Here is a 15,515-nt window from a genome sequence, read left to right on the forward strand (position 1 = left end):
TGGTGTCTATTGTTTGTGGCCAATGTATGCGCAGTTAGAATTTTTGAAACTGGCACTATTACTCTGCATTCTGCACTTTGCACTGTGTTAGTGTCATTGTCTGACGTTGGAGAATATCTAAGACTTCATGCAAGGTAGCAAACTATCTTTATCAACGCTTATGCAGAAACAGATAAAAGTATGTTCACTGCACCAGATAAGATTTTGACTTTATAGTATTTTACTCCCTATTTTTTTTATTTGGGGAGTAAAAGGAGTTTTTGGGAGTAAAAAAGTAAGTTCCGTTCACAATGGGAGCATTTTAGTAAATATGTTATAACTGGAAAACGGAATGTTTTGTAATATTAATTATTCTTTGTACCTAGTCATCCACATTAAAAGATATTACCATCTGTATATCAGGCAGTACTAATAATAGTTAATTTCTCTGGAACTACGTGTACGACTGGTCCAAACATATCATTGGAGCGGTGTTGATGAAAGCAGGGACCCAAGGTCCTGTGTGCCTATTTTCTATTTTTTGTTGGGAGTATTTTTACTATTTTTATTTTTTGGGAGTATTTGCCTATTTTTAGGGATTAAAGTAGCCAATGCACCTCTTATCTGTAGGGCTTAATATGTTATTCACACGTTTTAACTGGATGGATCGTTCCGGTCAACTATTACACAAGAAATGTGCATTTTAAGAAAGTATACTTATTAGGATTGTATAAATTGAACCATGTCTGGTATTGTATTGCCCATAATTTGCATTTTCACCTGAGAACTGTATGGGCTTAGTTTATGGATTGTGAAGTTGGTTGATATGGTGTGTATATTTTATGTAGATTGTTTGCATTGTTGTATATTGTTGTGCATGCCGTTTGGTTTGCGACTCCAAAATGAAGTCCATTTGAATTTGGAAGAAATTGGAGAATATGAATGTTGAAACCTTATTCAGCAAAAAACATTTTATTCTCTGTAGGTTATGTTCTATTAACTATTGTGCTATATGCCCATAGAATGACAGTACTCCTCATAAAGCGGTATATTCTACACCATGTATCTCTACACATAGCAAGATCTTGGGCAAACAGGTGTGCAGTGCCACCTGCAGAGCTAAAACGAATGTTGTTTGTTAGATGTGGTTTAAACTGTGGCTTAGCAAAGGGCATGTTGATTTCCTGACATGATAGTTCCCATGCCATCTGAATTCACCCTCTAACCTTGTATTATAATCAACACATTAATTACTGAAACAAAAGAAAAAAACAGAACCTCACCCAGGGACTCTAGCAAGAGCATCTTGTCTTCAAAACACGCAATTTAAAAGTGTTGTGATCCTTCTGTGATGCCTTCTGAGGTTCTCAAGTGTTAATTTAAAAAAAACAGAGATTTGCTCAAGCTGTTGAACAAACTATTTTCAGTTTGGCTTAAGCAGGTAAGTGGTAGTGGGCTGACTAAATGCTGTAATCAGTTTAAGTACATCTCCCAACAGATTAAGATCTCCAGTGCCTAAACATTGTAGAACAAAACTGATCAGATGAGAGGAGAAGACCAGGTACAACGCTATCCCCTACTCTTGCTTCAATCGGGAGGTCTTCCTCTCAAGATGAAAGCATCATGTAACCTACAAAGATCTAAAAGGTAAAAGAGCAGAAGGGGGTTATCAGCACCATTGCTGACTCTTGGTTACGTAAAATATTCTCCTTACTTTGCTGATAAAGAACGGTGAGTATTCTAGGCCTTTCCCCGTTTGCCAAAAGGTGAGGGGACAAATGATGCACATACTTTGAGCAAAACACCATTCCCTTGCAGTCGGCACAATGTCGGTCTTCTGCACCCATCAATCGGACAGCTGTAGGAATCATGCTTTGAGGATAGTTACAAAGGAAATCATCACTTCATCTAGCATGAGGGCGCCAGATTGCCTCTGAAAACAACAAAGGATGCTCATATAGTAGGAGGGGCAACAATGCATGATGGAGCAGTAAAAAGCCATCCATTCTCTCGGTTTAGAGATTGTGGTGTCCTAGGTCTCAGAAATGTTCACAGAACCTCGGGTCTCATAAGTGACTAGTACAATCACCCCAAAGTAAGTAAAGATATTAAAAATTGCACAACAGAACAGTGGTTTGAATAACGTGGAGAAGAGATTAGCAATATGGGTAGTACTATCACCGTATCCAGGATGAGCATGACAATGCAATGAAGTTCTCAGGCAACACACTAGGTGCCCAAGGTCGTTAAGGCAATACTTGCAAGCAACATCAGCAGGATGCCCAGGCTAAACATAAAATGATGGGAAGCTCAAAAGTTAAAGCACTTGTCTCAGGCAGCAAGCACCTCACAAGTTCAAATCCCATCAGAGTGGACCCCACCCTTCATTCTTTTGAGGTCGATAAAACGACCACCATGAAATGTTAGAACACGTGTTATTGTAGTGCTTAGAATCTATGGTTTTTCTGGCATTAGGTACCATTAAAAAAACACAATATTATTGATGATCCTGGGACCAATATTGTTGATCAGCTAGGTGCACTGATTTGCTCCCTGTGGGGTTGACAAGCTGTATTGGTGCAGCGTGCAGTCAATCCATTTCAGAGAAAAAAGTTTGGTACTTTGTGGGAGCATATCTACTCCCATGTTGCAGAAAGTAAACATACCAGGGAGCTGCATTTTCATTGTCTAAAGGGCTACCATATACTCAGAGGCATGGAGATCTCTAGGACTTGACGCCAACTCATCACTGATCCAGTGAGGCCCTGCCTCTTTATGGATATGGGCTCTGCTATGCCTGGGTACATTTAGAGTTTCGTGGTGAGTTAGGACTTGTTAACATGTTCAGCGATTGCGCAGACAGATATTTGGGCTTGTAGCATGAATTTGTGGAAGCATTTAGAGGCTGGTGGCATGTGTTCCTCAGATCCAAATTTAGTTTTATTCCCTGAACATGAACAGGTTGCTCTGCTCCAGCTCTTACAAACTTTATGATGTGTTGATGGATGAGTAGATTACATGTGAGCTGTGTGGATTATTTGGTGACTTTTGCGTTGCTTTTAGGTCTTTGGCAATAAGGCATGGCAAATAAATGTGTACAGTGCATTTCGTTACTTGTGCTACCTCTGTAAAGATATCTGTAAATAGCAATGCTCTCAAATATACTAGTTGGGCAAGAATAATGCCTGAATACTTTTTCCTCTAAAATAAATTGCATACTTACCCTGCTTTTACAAAACTGCGCATTCAACTGCTGATGGCAGTGATGTACCGGCTAAAAACTGAACTTGACATTTTTTATTGATCATATACTTAATATCATCCATAGATCATAAGTGGTTCTTGTCCTACCACTATATCCCGGGGAAGCCACTAGGTTATGGAAACAGAATCAGTCAAACATCGGCCTATACTGTACTATAACGACTTATGTGAGCCTTTATTACTTTTGAAAGATTTAAATATGCCTTCCACTTGAAACCTGCTATGTGCTGCTCTATTCAGTTCCATTATTGTATGCGATAAAATGTTTTACTTTTCAGTATAATGCCCTAATTTTTGGAACAGTTTAAACCCTGTCCAAACAAAGTACATAAGGGGGAGGCAACCAGGGACCTTTTCGGAATAAGTGCTCTTTAATTCCAAACTGACTCCTGAAACACAGTTTGTTAAACAAACTCTAGCATATTGGGGTTTCTGATCTGCAACAGAATGTTAAGTGAATGGAATTAATTTCATGTTAGGGCTTGGACACGGTACCACATAAGTACCTTTACTCCACTCTGAAGGAATAAAGAGATAATTACTCTTACACCAAGTAGGTGCTTTCACTCCTGAAATATAAAGAGTGGCACCTGTCCAGTGTCAAAGGTGGATCCAAAGAATTGAGTGAGAAGCACTTAGGGTGATATGGTTCCGTTGGCTTTAGTGCACAATTGGTGATCAAATGTTTAGGGGAATGTAATGTAATAGGTAATTTATAACGCGATTAATACCCATAGGTTTCTAAGCGCGGACCCGTGGATCGTACCTGTGTTGCTCTGCGGCATCTTACTGACAAGGCGAGCGTGTTGCCCCTGAGCTATCCTTCCGTGACTAGAATTAGAACACATGCGAAGGAGCCAGGCAGTCTAACAGCCTTTCACCTTTGAGAATGCAACAAATTAATTACATTTGGATAGCAATGTCTGAAACAGAAATGGCAATGTAAAGAACTTTAGCTAAACACATTATGTAAGCCCCACATTATTAATGTCACAGAAACGCATTAGTTAACATAAGGCATAATATGATCTTCTGTTTCAGAACATGTCACTCTTTTATATTGTGTAGCAATCTTAGTTAAAACTCGTGAGATCTTTTAATTCATGTATGTGCCACGTTTACAGTTACCCAATAGAGAGTGAGTGTTGAACTAAACAAAAGCCACATATGACAACCATGTTGAGGATTTCAGTCCACCATGATGATGTCTCGAACTTTCAAAAACCGAGTTGATTCGCCCCTCCCTCTCCAGGGAGGAACGAACATTAGCACCCATTATCTGGAAATTGGCAACTTTATCCATTGAATGTACACCCATGCCAGGATGCAAAATGGCGAGCTGGCATCAACAATCTCAACATCACCTATTAGTATGGAAAAGTGAGATGGGCACACAACCATGCCTCAGACTGCTGACACTTTGAGATTCTACCAACACTGAATATTGTATGCCCTTATTTGTTATCACTGTCCACTTTACTAGGAGTAATACTACTGTTTTGCATTACAAAGGAAATGTATTATATTTTATTTTGTTATGTAGTTTCACAAAAAATCTTTTACCATATGATTAACATATTACATTTTGTCCAACACTCCACAAGTACAGAGAAAGGAACAAGATTTATCACAAATACAATTCAATTCATGTACAGTTCAACCGAAAATGTCAATACTCTTGGTTATTATGAGGGGGAGACACCAAATAGTTCATATTCCATCACCACTTCATAATCATTTCTCCTTGTTATAAAGAATCTTTAAAATGCCCTTGATATCGCGAGGATCATGGAGCAGGAGGTGCCTGCTAAACGATCCTCGTGCCTAAGTATTGAAACGCCCTCCCTACAACCACAATGTAATCTGAAAATGCCCTTTCACCTTTTTGTCTAGTTTACTTTCTTTTTTTCAAATTCAATTTTATTGGTGCATACGCAATTACAATTCAATGCAGATATCTTGCAATCATGACCACATTATAAAGCACCAAACTAGTGTTCTGCGTTTTCACCCCTTCCCCAACAAACTGTGCAAACCCCCCCACCCCACTAACACCAACTGTCTTCTAATGTCTCCAGGGCATTTGCATCATTAATCGCTCTGGTACTTGGGTCCTTATCCTTGTGAGAGCATACCATGCTATATGGGTCTCTGTGGGGGCACGTTCGTTATATTTGGCATTGCCACCCCTCCTAGTCCACTATTTCACTCCTCTACAGTGCCTGCTCCATGCCATCCGAGGGAGGGCGGGGGGGGGAGGGGGGGTATCAGGGCTGCTCCTCCCTTCAGTACCCTCTCACACACTGTCCTTCCTCCACATCGAACTCCTATCGAGTTTCCGGATCATATTTTGGCAGGAAGGCTGCCCATTCCATAGCTCTAGTCAGGACTTGATTATGTATTTTCCTGGTCAGTTCCTCCATCCTGTACTTGTCCAACGTCTTAACTGCCCATTCCGACTCAGTGGGGAGACACGTTCTTTTCCATCCCCCTGCTAGGCAAGCCCTTGCTGCTAGTAAAAGGAAAGGGTGTAAATGTGGGAGCTTTACCCATTCCTCCTCAGTTGTTTCCATCCCGAATAAGACCAATACAGGGTCCATTCTTCTTTCTATTCCCTCTAGGCTCTTTATCCACCCTAGCACTTACTTCCAAAATTGCTGCACCTTCTCACAACCCCACCACATGTATCAGTAATCGGCAATTTGGTCACATTTCCGCCAGCAGTGGGCGTCCACCCTGGGAACATTTTCCCCAGCCTAGCCGGGTCCCATTGCCCTCTATATAAAAACTTGAGTCTGTGCAATTTGTATGGACAAGCCACTGACGTACGGTGGGCATTGAGGCATAGCTTCTTCCAGTGTTCTGAATCAATTTCCTTCCCCAGATCCCTACCCCATCTCAATTTGAGAGCGGCCACATCTTCCTCTCTGGGTTCCAGTAGCGATTGGTATAATTTTGAGATGAGACCCCTAGTACCACTTGCTGCATCTAACACCTTTTCTGTGTGTGTCAACTCCCTCTGGAGTTCTCTGTTCCATCCCTCGACCGTTAGCACTCCCTTCAGTTGTATATGCTTAAAGAAAGAGATGCTTCCTATCTCTAGGGCCACTTCAAGGTCTGCTATGTCTATGAATTTATCCTTCTTTAATACCTGGCCAACTCTCTCCAACCCTGTTTCGAACTACTCTTGGAAACTCTCATGTTCTGGTATGTTGTCCCGTATAGGGTGAGCCCATATATGGCTCAGTGTTGATGGCCAGTTTGTAACCCCTTCCATTTCCTTCCGAACCCTCCACAATTTCCACAGCGGACCTAAGATCCTATGCGCATGAACTCTGCTCAGTATCGCTCTAAATGGGGCCCAAAGCCATTCCCCCAGCGTGACCGGACGGAAGAGAACATTTTCTATCTCCACCCACTGCTTGTCCTTATCTAGTTTACTTTTTTTGTACACTGTTTGTTCATCTCTCTGGCTATGGTTTACTGTAACTAAGAACCCCAGACAGGTGTTCCTGTCAATTTCTGTGTAACTAAGCAAGTAATGCTCTAACAGCGGCATAATGCCCTCGGGCCGATTTGTGCACTTTATAAATCCAAATGAATAAATAAATCAAGGCAAATGTTCTCTTAAAATCTTCTCCCTCACATAATAGATTTCACCAATCCTCTTCACTTACTGATGACCCTTTCTGTTCATGAACCAGCAAGTACTTTGATCTTACCCCACATGAAATCGTTACATGTTTTAGTGTTTGTTTACCACACGATCTACATCTTCCGTGCGAGAACATTTCCGGGTTCCTAAACAGAAGAACCTCCTTTGTGTGGTGCACATTCATACGAAATCTCATGAACTCTATAGTAGGGGCTAAGAAATGTTTGTAGGTACCTGGGTAACGCATTGACCTCTTTAGCCTCCATTTTTACTTGTTTTAGTAAGCTTCCTGTGTTCTTCTTTGAAATTGTTTCAATCCAGTCTTGAGTCTGTAATTTGTTTTTAACTGAGGTAGGGTTATTTATTAAGGTCGATTCCGTAGTGTTGAGTTGGTCTAGCATTGTCCTACACCCTGCAACCCACATTTCCAGGGCCCAGTCTTATTTGATGTTGTTAACTATTTTCAAGATGTCAAAATTTTGAGAGCTTTCATTCATGATTATTTTGCAAAATAAGGCCAACGAGTTCCAAACTACTATTTCATGAACTGAAAGCAGACCCATGCCTTATTGGTGCAGTTGAAAGGCAGTTCGGGAGGCAAAGAAATTTCCTCCAAAAAGAGCCCTCCAAAACAGCCCACATCTCCCACGGCATATATACCGTGGTTTTGGCTTCATAAGAAAGAATAGGGAAAACCTTTTGTTTATAAACCATTAAGAGCCGTCTCAGACGGAAATTTCGAAACTTTCCGGTAGAACTACACTCCCTGGAAATCAAATGTTTTGCTTTCATTTAAGTCGGTAATGCTGGGACCTTCATTTATGCTGGAGGTAAGTTTCATTCCTAAGTATTTGATGGATTCTAAAAGAGGTATACATTCAGATTTAATTTACCAATGAGATTTTTTGTTCTTTTTCCCCATAAGTTCTGTAGGATGAGTATTTCGGTTTTAGAAACTTTGATCTTCAGCCCGTAACGATCCACGTAATCTTGTACGGCATTCAATCTGCGTTGGTGTGGTGTCTGAGCGAGGACAACTAAGTCGTCTGCATACAACATCCATCCAATCTGGGTACCGTTTATTTTTGGCGGGAAAGCCGCTGATTCCATAGCAAGTTTTAGGTCACAAATGAAGAGGTAGGGTTGGTGCTAAGGGGCATCCCTGCTTCAAACCTCTGCTAGTTTGTAGCTCTTTCGATAGCAATCCTGACTGAGTCAGCCTTATTTTAACGGCTGTCTGGGAGTACAGGGATCTAATGACCTGGATTAAATAACCCAGACATTTTTTTCATTTTTTCCCACAGCAAGTGCCAGTCTATGCTGTCAAATGCTTGCTGTAGGGCTATAAAGGTCAAACATATCAGTGTTTGACCTAATGGCTTTAACTTTCAAAAGGTTAATCAGAAAAAGTTACAATCCACTCCTTTAACAAAACCGGTTTGTCTGGTGTCAATGAATTTACAGTCACCTAGCATTTTTAAAAACAGTTTAACAATATCGATGCAAACATTTGACCCAGCACATCAATTAGTGCTATCGGACAATAGTTCCTGGGGTTTGCTTGATTCCCCTTTGTATATATTGGTACCAATATCGCTGTTTTCCATGATGTTGGTATCCTTTTCCGTTTCATAATCTCTCTGAATAGAATTTCACTAAAGTCTGCCCATTCTTCTGGGGCTAGCTTTAGCATATAGTTTATCAGTCTGTCAGGGCCTGGGGCACGTGAATTACTGGCTTTTTTGCTATGCACTATAAGATAGTCTCTATCAAACCTAATATCCCATTCTTGCGAATTGCGGATCTCGAGCCCCCCCCCCACCCAATTCATTCATTATTACCTTGCAACAGTTGTTAGAAGTGAAATATCCATACTTCCTCAGGTAAATGTTACTTATTACAGCTTGTTACAAAGGAGATACCTGGATTTCATTCATCTTTTTGTTTGGATTTCTATCATAGTGCATAAAAACCGTATTGAGTGGCACTTACTTGCCAACCCACCCCCATTTTGCTGGTCCATTTGTCGATTTTTCAAAAAAGGAACATTTTTGAATGCTGAAAATTACGAAAGCATAACTAACAGAACATTCCGACATGGAAGATGGCAACCGGCAACCTGAAAGTCTTGATGAGTTGTCAGGCCTGTCAATTGATTGACATATGCCGATAACGACAAAATATGGCGTTACAATAGTGTAAAGACTCCAGTGTAAAGACAGGAGTGCATTTTTCTTCAGATTTTTACCTCAACAACTGCTCCATGAGAAATTGCTACTCATTTTAAGTTCTTCACTGTTAACTGTACAGTGCTATGCTAGCTCCTGATGCAATCTCACTTAACGAATACTGTAATGAATACAAAAAATACACCTTTGCTATGTGAGGGGCAGAAATGTGAGACTGAAACCAAGATGTAGGGTTCTTAACATTCTCCATGTTTTTTTCAAGCAAAAGGGTAGGATACAGGCCTATCTGTCCCGATCCTAATGAGAATGTCCCTACCTACAAAACTAAAGCTAAAGCAAGCCGACCTTGTGCCCAAACTAGATCAGACCCTCACTAAAATACACAAAGAATGCATAGGGTAAATGTCACCGATTCCAAATTAACATAAGAGTGTGAAAGTTCAAAAAGGTAATTCCAACAAAGCAATCCTTATATTCAGGAGTTGGCTCCCTTCCCCTGAACCAATTCAGGATACCGACTGGATGTATGTTGTTCCAACAATGTTCTATTCAAATTAATCAAAATGTCTTTCACAAAAAGAAAATGTCTTCCTTGGATTAGTGAAGCAAGAATGTCTCAACCACAGAATATTGCTGTCAAAATGACAAGACGCATATGTTTCCAACAGAACGTTTTTTCTTAGGATGCCAAAAGCAAATGTCTCTTTCATAGCATGTCACTTATCTCAACTAAATCCTTTGATATCCTGGTTGACTCTCCTGCCAGGAATATCTCCCTTTTGACTTACACAGATCTCCTGGTATACTCTCCTGCCAAGTATCATTCCAAAAAGTATTGTCACCTTATACTCTTAACAAGTCTTTCAGTAAACATCCTTCCACTTTAGTTATTACACCGTCTTATTTGTTCAACAACACAACTTGTTGACTTCTGTGATTCACTTGCACCAACCAATTTCTCCCATGCAGACATCTCACATATGAGGGGTTGTTCAAGCTCTGTCAACCTTTCTTTCAGTCTCTCCTGGCTCTTGACAATGCTTCTCCAGATTTCCTCCAACTGACATCTCATGTCAGGGGAACTGCACAACTCTTGTCTCTCTCTTTCTCACAATGTCTTGTGGCTTATGGCAATGCTGGTTTTAAGTTTACCCCAACTGACATCTCATTGTCAGGAAAATTGTACAATTGTTGCCTTTCAATTTACTTTGTTTGATATTCAATAATGTCTTTCAAATACTCCATTGATTTCCACGGGTCCTGGGGGCCCTTTCCCTCTCAGGCCGACCAACTTGTATACCGTGCTGCCACTGCCATAGACTATCGCGGGGCTGGCTTCCCAGTCTGATCGGAGGCTCCTCTGGTTCCTGAATCAGTGTTTGCTTCTTTCGCCGTTTGAACCTGCGTGGCTTTGCAGGGCTTCGTAGGACTTCATATCCCTTGCCCCTGCTGTGCTTTGTTTGCCTTTTCCTCGCCAGGGTCTCTTCCTCAGTTCAGAATACTGCCAACCTGCTGCAGGCAAATGCTACCTGCTCCTCTGGACTGCCTCTGCCACCGGTCTCGCTTCCCGCTCCCCGTTCATTGCAGCCTCTCTCCCTGCTTCTTTCTCGATCCTCCAGATGTAGGCAACCTTCTGGTTTAAATCGTGCACATGGGATTTAGCTTTGGACAACTAGACTGCACGTCACATTTCTTCCTCATTGACCATCTGTTGTTCTTCATCTCAATACCCCAGTGGTTATGGGATTCAGAGACCATATATTTTCTAGGCTTCTCAGGGCAATATGGTTTTAGTTACTTGTTGGGATATAAATTGTCAGAATCAGGAGAGGTTATGTGAACATTACCTGTATCAGGGATTACAACAATCGGCTCCTCTTTATACGTGGCTATCAGTGTTTCAGGGAAAATCATGTGTCCCTGTTACTGGAGTCCTCCCTTCCCCCCGATATGTCTCCTTCCATATGGTCCAACGACATGATACTGTGAGACACCAAAGGGTGTCTCACTTTCTAGTCACCGGGGATCTCTCTCAGGTGGCCAGGGCACGGCAATCGCCTTTGGATGCAGACGCTAGGCATGGACCAGTGCGGGAGGATCACCTGGGTGAGGGGTCTTTGGGAAGTGGGGGTGAGGCAACCGATGGTGAGACGCAGTATTCCCCTTTTCCCGTATCCATGCCCCATCCTATTCTATAGGATCCTCCAACGTCCCAACTCCCCCACCCCCTGCACTTCCTTTCTACACAAACACTAGGCCGCGGAAGAGGGCGACAGAGTAAAGAGGCTAACACTTACATATCTCATTGGACATGTCCCGCTAATCGGGTCAGGCAAAGTCAGACATTTGATTTTAATCACATACATCTGACACCCATTAGCTCTGCCACACGGATAAAAGGCGTAACGTAGAGACACACTAGGAGCAAGGTGGAACACGAGAAGGAGCAGAATTTCTGGGGCGAAGGCAAACCTACTGGAGCAGGACGACAGATCGAGGGACTAGAGCAAAGGGTAGGGAAACCCTGAAGATCCCTGCAGGAGGTTGTGTCCCAGAAACTGAAGGAGACACAGGGAACGCCAAATCGCAGGCAAGAAGAAATCTTCATTGTGTTTCAAGGATGCCAGTGACCCTCCCGGTAGAAAGACAGAGTTGGGGAGGTGAGACCCAGCTTGTGGTATTAACCTTGACTTGTGAATCAAAGCCACAGAGACAAGAAAGGAACGCGCACAACCGCTGAGTTAGTTAAAGACATGAAAGGCCGGTTTGTGTCAAGGAAAGATCCAAGCCGCAACAGTGTATCTCACAAGTGCTGGTTGCACACATGCTGACAGGACGCGAAAGAAATCGAACCAGTGATGAACTTTTAAGTGGCCGATAACTGTGAAGCCAGTGATACAGAGTAGCAGAGTCGTCCGGCGAAGTAAGTAGCCCACTCGAAATGTGAAATGTTTTCTTATAAAGCGGCAAAGTGAATGAACTTTGAAATGCGTAATGGTCCAGATTAACCCAAGCAAAAGGGGAAGTGAAAAGGTGAATGCTTGAAGAGAAAGATTTCTTTGAACATTTGTGCTTGTGGTACTGAACTACCAAGATCAAGAGACACTGGTGCAAATAACATAAGTGTGAGCTGAAGAGAAAGTAGAAGTGGTCCTGCGGAGGTCTATGGTAAAAGCCTTGCACATTTGAAAGGCTTCGACATCAGAAAGCCTGACTGAGGGAGACCGGAAGTTTAATAAATTAGGGGAAGGGAACCCCTAACAAATATGAATTAAGCTTGGGGAAGGGAACCCCTGCAAGTGTTGTGATTGCAAGGTCCGAGCCAGGCTGAGGGAGACATATGTGAACTTTTTGTTGAACTGTGAAAGAAGTTTTGGAATGCTGGAAAAAGTGACTTTAACGTGCATGGCCAGGCGGGCCTCGATCCACGTTTTGAACTGCCTTTGTTTTGAGAACCTGAGCCAGAGTGTCTCATTCTGTCTACAGGGGCCGCCTTACTCCGTGCTGTCCATTGTGGGGAGGACTTTATGTTATAACACTGATTTTCCTTTGCATACATATTCCCCTTTATAGACTTGTTCTGTGAGAGATACGGTAGGCATTAGGTTGTTAGTAAAGGCCATTTTAATTTGACAAAGACTGACTAGGACTGTGCTTTCTTTATTATTTGATGGTAGAGACTACTCTCGTCATAGCTATAGGGCAAAGTAGGAGTTTTTCCAAACCCCAAGAATCTAATAAAGGTTTTGAAACTTGTAACTTTTGTGTCACTGTCATACTTGTGATACCATGCCTCGCTTACAATACCGGCCCCAGGGTCAGGATCAGGTGGCTACTGCCTTTCCCTTGCCACATAGGAGGAGACCACGACCGGGGGTTCGGTGAGGATTTAACAGGATTCATCACAGCTACCACTTCCTATGAAAATCTGCAATAGCCTGCCTTCTCAACTACTGCCTTTAGTTCACGGTGATCATGTAGGCCCTATTAACTATTTTCATGTCGTTTCAAAGCAGGCATTTCTTTATCCGTTTTGTCAACTGTAATTTTGATTTTAAGGGGTTTTGCATTTAGCTCAATAACTGACATTGCATTAGTGTAAATATTTCATGGGCATTGCTGATTTTGAGGACTCAGTAAGTACTATCTATCTAGAAATGTTTTATATTTTGCCGCTCGCCAAAAGGCCTCAGGGTGCTGGTTTCCGCTCATCTGAAAGGCAACATTGTAGACATAGCTCTCCTTCTCAGGTTGTGATGATTAGTACTTCCAGTCGGGGGACAGAAAGGGAGACTGCACTTTTGCAGAGGAGGCACACAATTCCAATTTGTTGGATCTACAATAGGGGCTGCCAGAGCAAAGCATCATAGGACAGCCAGCTAGTGAAAAAAGCATATTTAACTTTAGAGAAAGTCTGCCAAATTTTAGGTTGTTGGGAGATTTTTCTACAAAGGGGTTGTAGTACTCGGTACTCGAGTGTGGGTAGACCATATTTGTGGCATTTCTAGGAGCCCCAAAACATGCAAGTGAATAGTTTTGGGTCAGAAACTTTCAGGAGATTTTAAAAATATGTTTTCACCTCTTTGTTGTCTGGGGTAGGATAAAAACTGGGTCTGTTTTTGGACATTTGTTTTTGTATAGTGGATGGGGAGCGAGAGAGAAACCAGAGAAACATATTAAATGAAAACACAGAAGTGACCGAAGAATAGGCATGTTGTGACACAGAATTATTTAACAGAACAATGAAAAAAGATTCCACAAACAGTAAAAGAAATCATCCAAAAAAGTAACAGTGCAAACTAAATAACTGTCCTGATAGTTAACGATCTGGTACAAAAACAAACTATGATGCTGGATGGAGAAATATGTGGCTTTGCAAGGATCCGAGTAGGCTTAAGGTGGCTTCTTCACCAGTGGAAATGTGCAAACTGATAGGTTTTCTGCATTACTGACAATTAGAGCAATGTGAAACCAACATGATTTTTATCATTTTCGTAGAAGGTTTATGGAACACACCTTGCAAGCTGCCAGCAATCGCTTAAAAAAAACCTGATTTTAAACAAACAGTAGATAATTTGTCTTCATTGTTTGTACCAAAATAATCTCACAGACAAAACAGTCACAACAGCAACAATTAAGGGACTCTCACAGCATACATGTTATAATTATAGACCCTCAGAAAGTATACACAGACTACAAAGAAAGTGGAAATGAAAGATACTGAACACCATGCAATTGACTTTCAAGATCAATGAAGATAAGCTGCAAAACAGAACATTTGGGCATAAACTAAGTATTTGCGTGCAAGCATTTATGAGCTCCTGAAATATGGGAGAGGGGGCAAGACGTCCGCAATGGGAGGCAAGATTCCTCTAAAGTACGCAAATAAGTTACCTGTGCAGAGGAATGAGATGGGGGTAACACTTTGAGGCTATCAAAAAGTCTGAACAGGCATACTACTCAATTAAAAAAGTACATGTTTAGAAGATGTAAAAAAAAGTCTACACACACAAAAAATGTCAACAATTACAGATGATAAAAACAGTAATATGCACTGTTTGACTTTGGTTCACTGTACTGGTAAACTATTTGTAGCACAATTGACTATTGTTGCCTCTAGATAGCTATTTGTGAAAGCCAAACTACTCTCTAAGTGTGATGTTATTTAAGTTTTACTCACCAACTTTTCTCCAAGGGGCAAAGTCCACATCATTCAAAGACTGAAATGGTTTTTAAAACAAAACAAAATTGGTTGGGGAAGCTAAAATTGCTTGCTGGCAACAGGTGATCATCGAATGGTTCACATACCTCTCAGATGGACATAACCCTCTGTAAATTACTAAATGTGGTCTCTGCCTTATTTTCATAGTTTGTACAGACACTTTGTATGAATACTTGACATTTAGGGTAAAGGCAACATGCGCAAAAGCAAGAAATGCCCACTGGTATATGACTACATACACGCTAAATTAAGCAAAGCAGAAAGGGCAAGACTGGGATTAAAAACATAAAATCACTAGTTTTGTAGGGAGGTAATTGTTTCACTATAAAAGAGGCATTTAGAGAAAAGAAAGCATAATGATGAGTAACCACTATACCTGGACACAGCAATGTTGGAGCTGGGAGCAAAGGAGAAAAAACTGCACAATGAATGCAAGAAATGATACAACACTGAGGCAAGTGCTAGATGTCAAATCAATTCATGATGAAGGTAATTCAGACATCTTGCATAAACAGCTTAAAATGTCAACAAATGACTGAACTTGATATTAAACAGTCAACCTGTAAGATGCTACTATCTTGACAAACAAGTCTCACAATGCACACAGAAAAACAAGATAACACCTTGACCTGGTGCTGATGCACAATCTTATAGAGAAGTATGCAGTTACTGTCGCATATCAGCTGCAGCCCATGCCTCAGAATCC

General features: G+C 41.4%; 1 protein-coding gene across 5 annotated transcripts in view; it reads right to left on the bottom strand.

Annotated features, from left to right (window-relative positions):
- Nucleotides 1-15,515, bottom strand: part of OSBPL8 (oxysterol binding protein like 8) — a 2,810,514-nt gene that overhangs the window by 1,672,412 nt on the left and 1,122,587 nt on the right. The window contains exons 2-3 of one of the 5 annotated variants that reach the window (XM_069629379.1): nt 15,186-15,206; nt 14,768-14,807 (exon numbers count right to left, since the gene is read on the bottom strand). The exons of the other annotated variants lie outside the window; for them this stretch is intronic. Of the exons in view, the coding sequence (XP_069485480.1) occupies nt 14,768-14,807; nt 15,186-15,206 (61 nt within the window). The remainder of the gene's footprint in view (nt 1-14,767; nt 14,808-15,185; nt 15,207-15,515) is intronic. 5 annotated transcript variants of the gene reach the window in all.

The sequence above is a fragment of the Ambystoma mexicanum genome, chromosome 12, assembly GCF_040938575.1.
Source record: "Ambystoma mexicanum isolate Mex_15411 chromosome 12, UKY_AmexF1_1, whole genome shotgun sequence".
Classification (NCBI taxonomy): Eukaryota; Metazoa; Chordata; class Amphibia; order Caudata; family Ambystomatidae; genus Ambystoma; species Ambystoma mexicanum.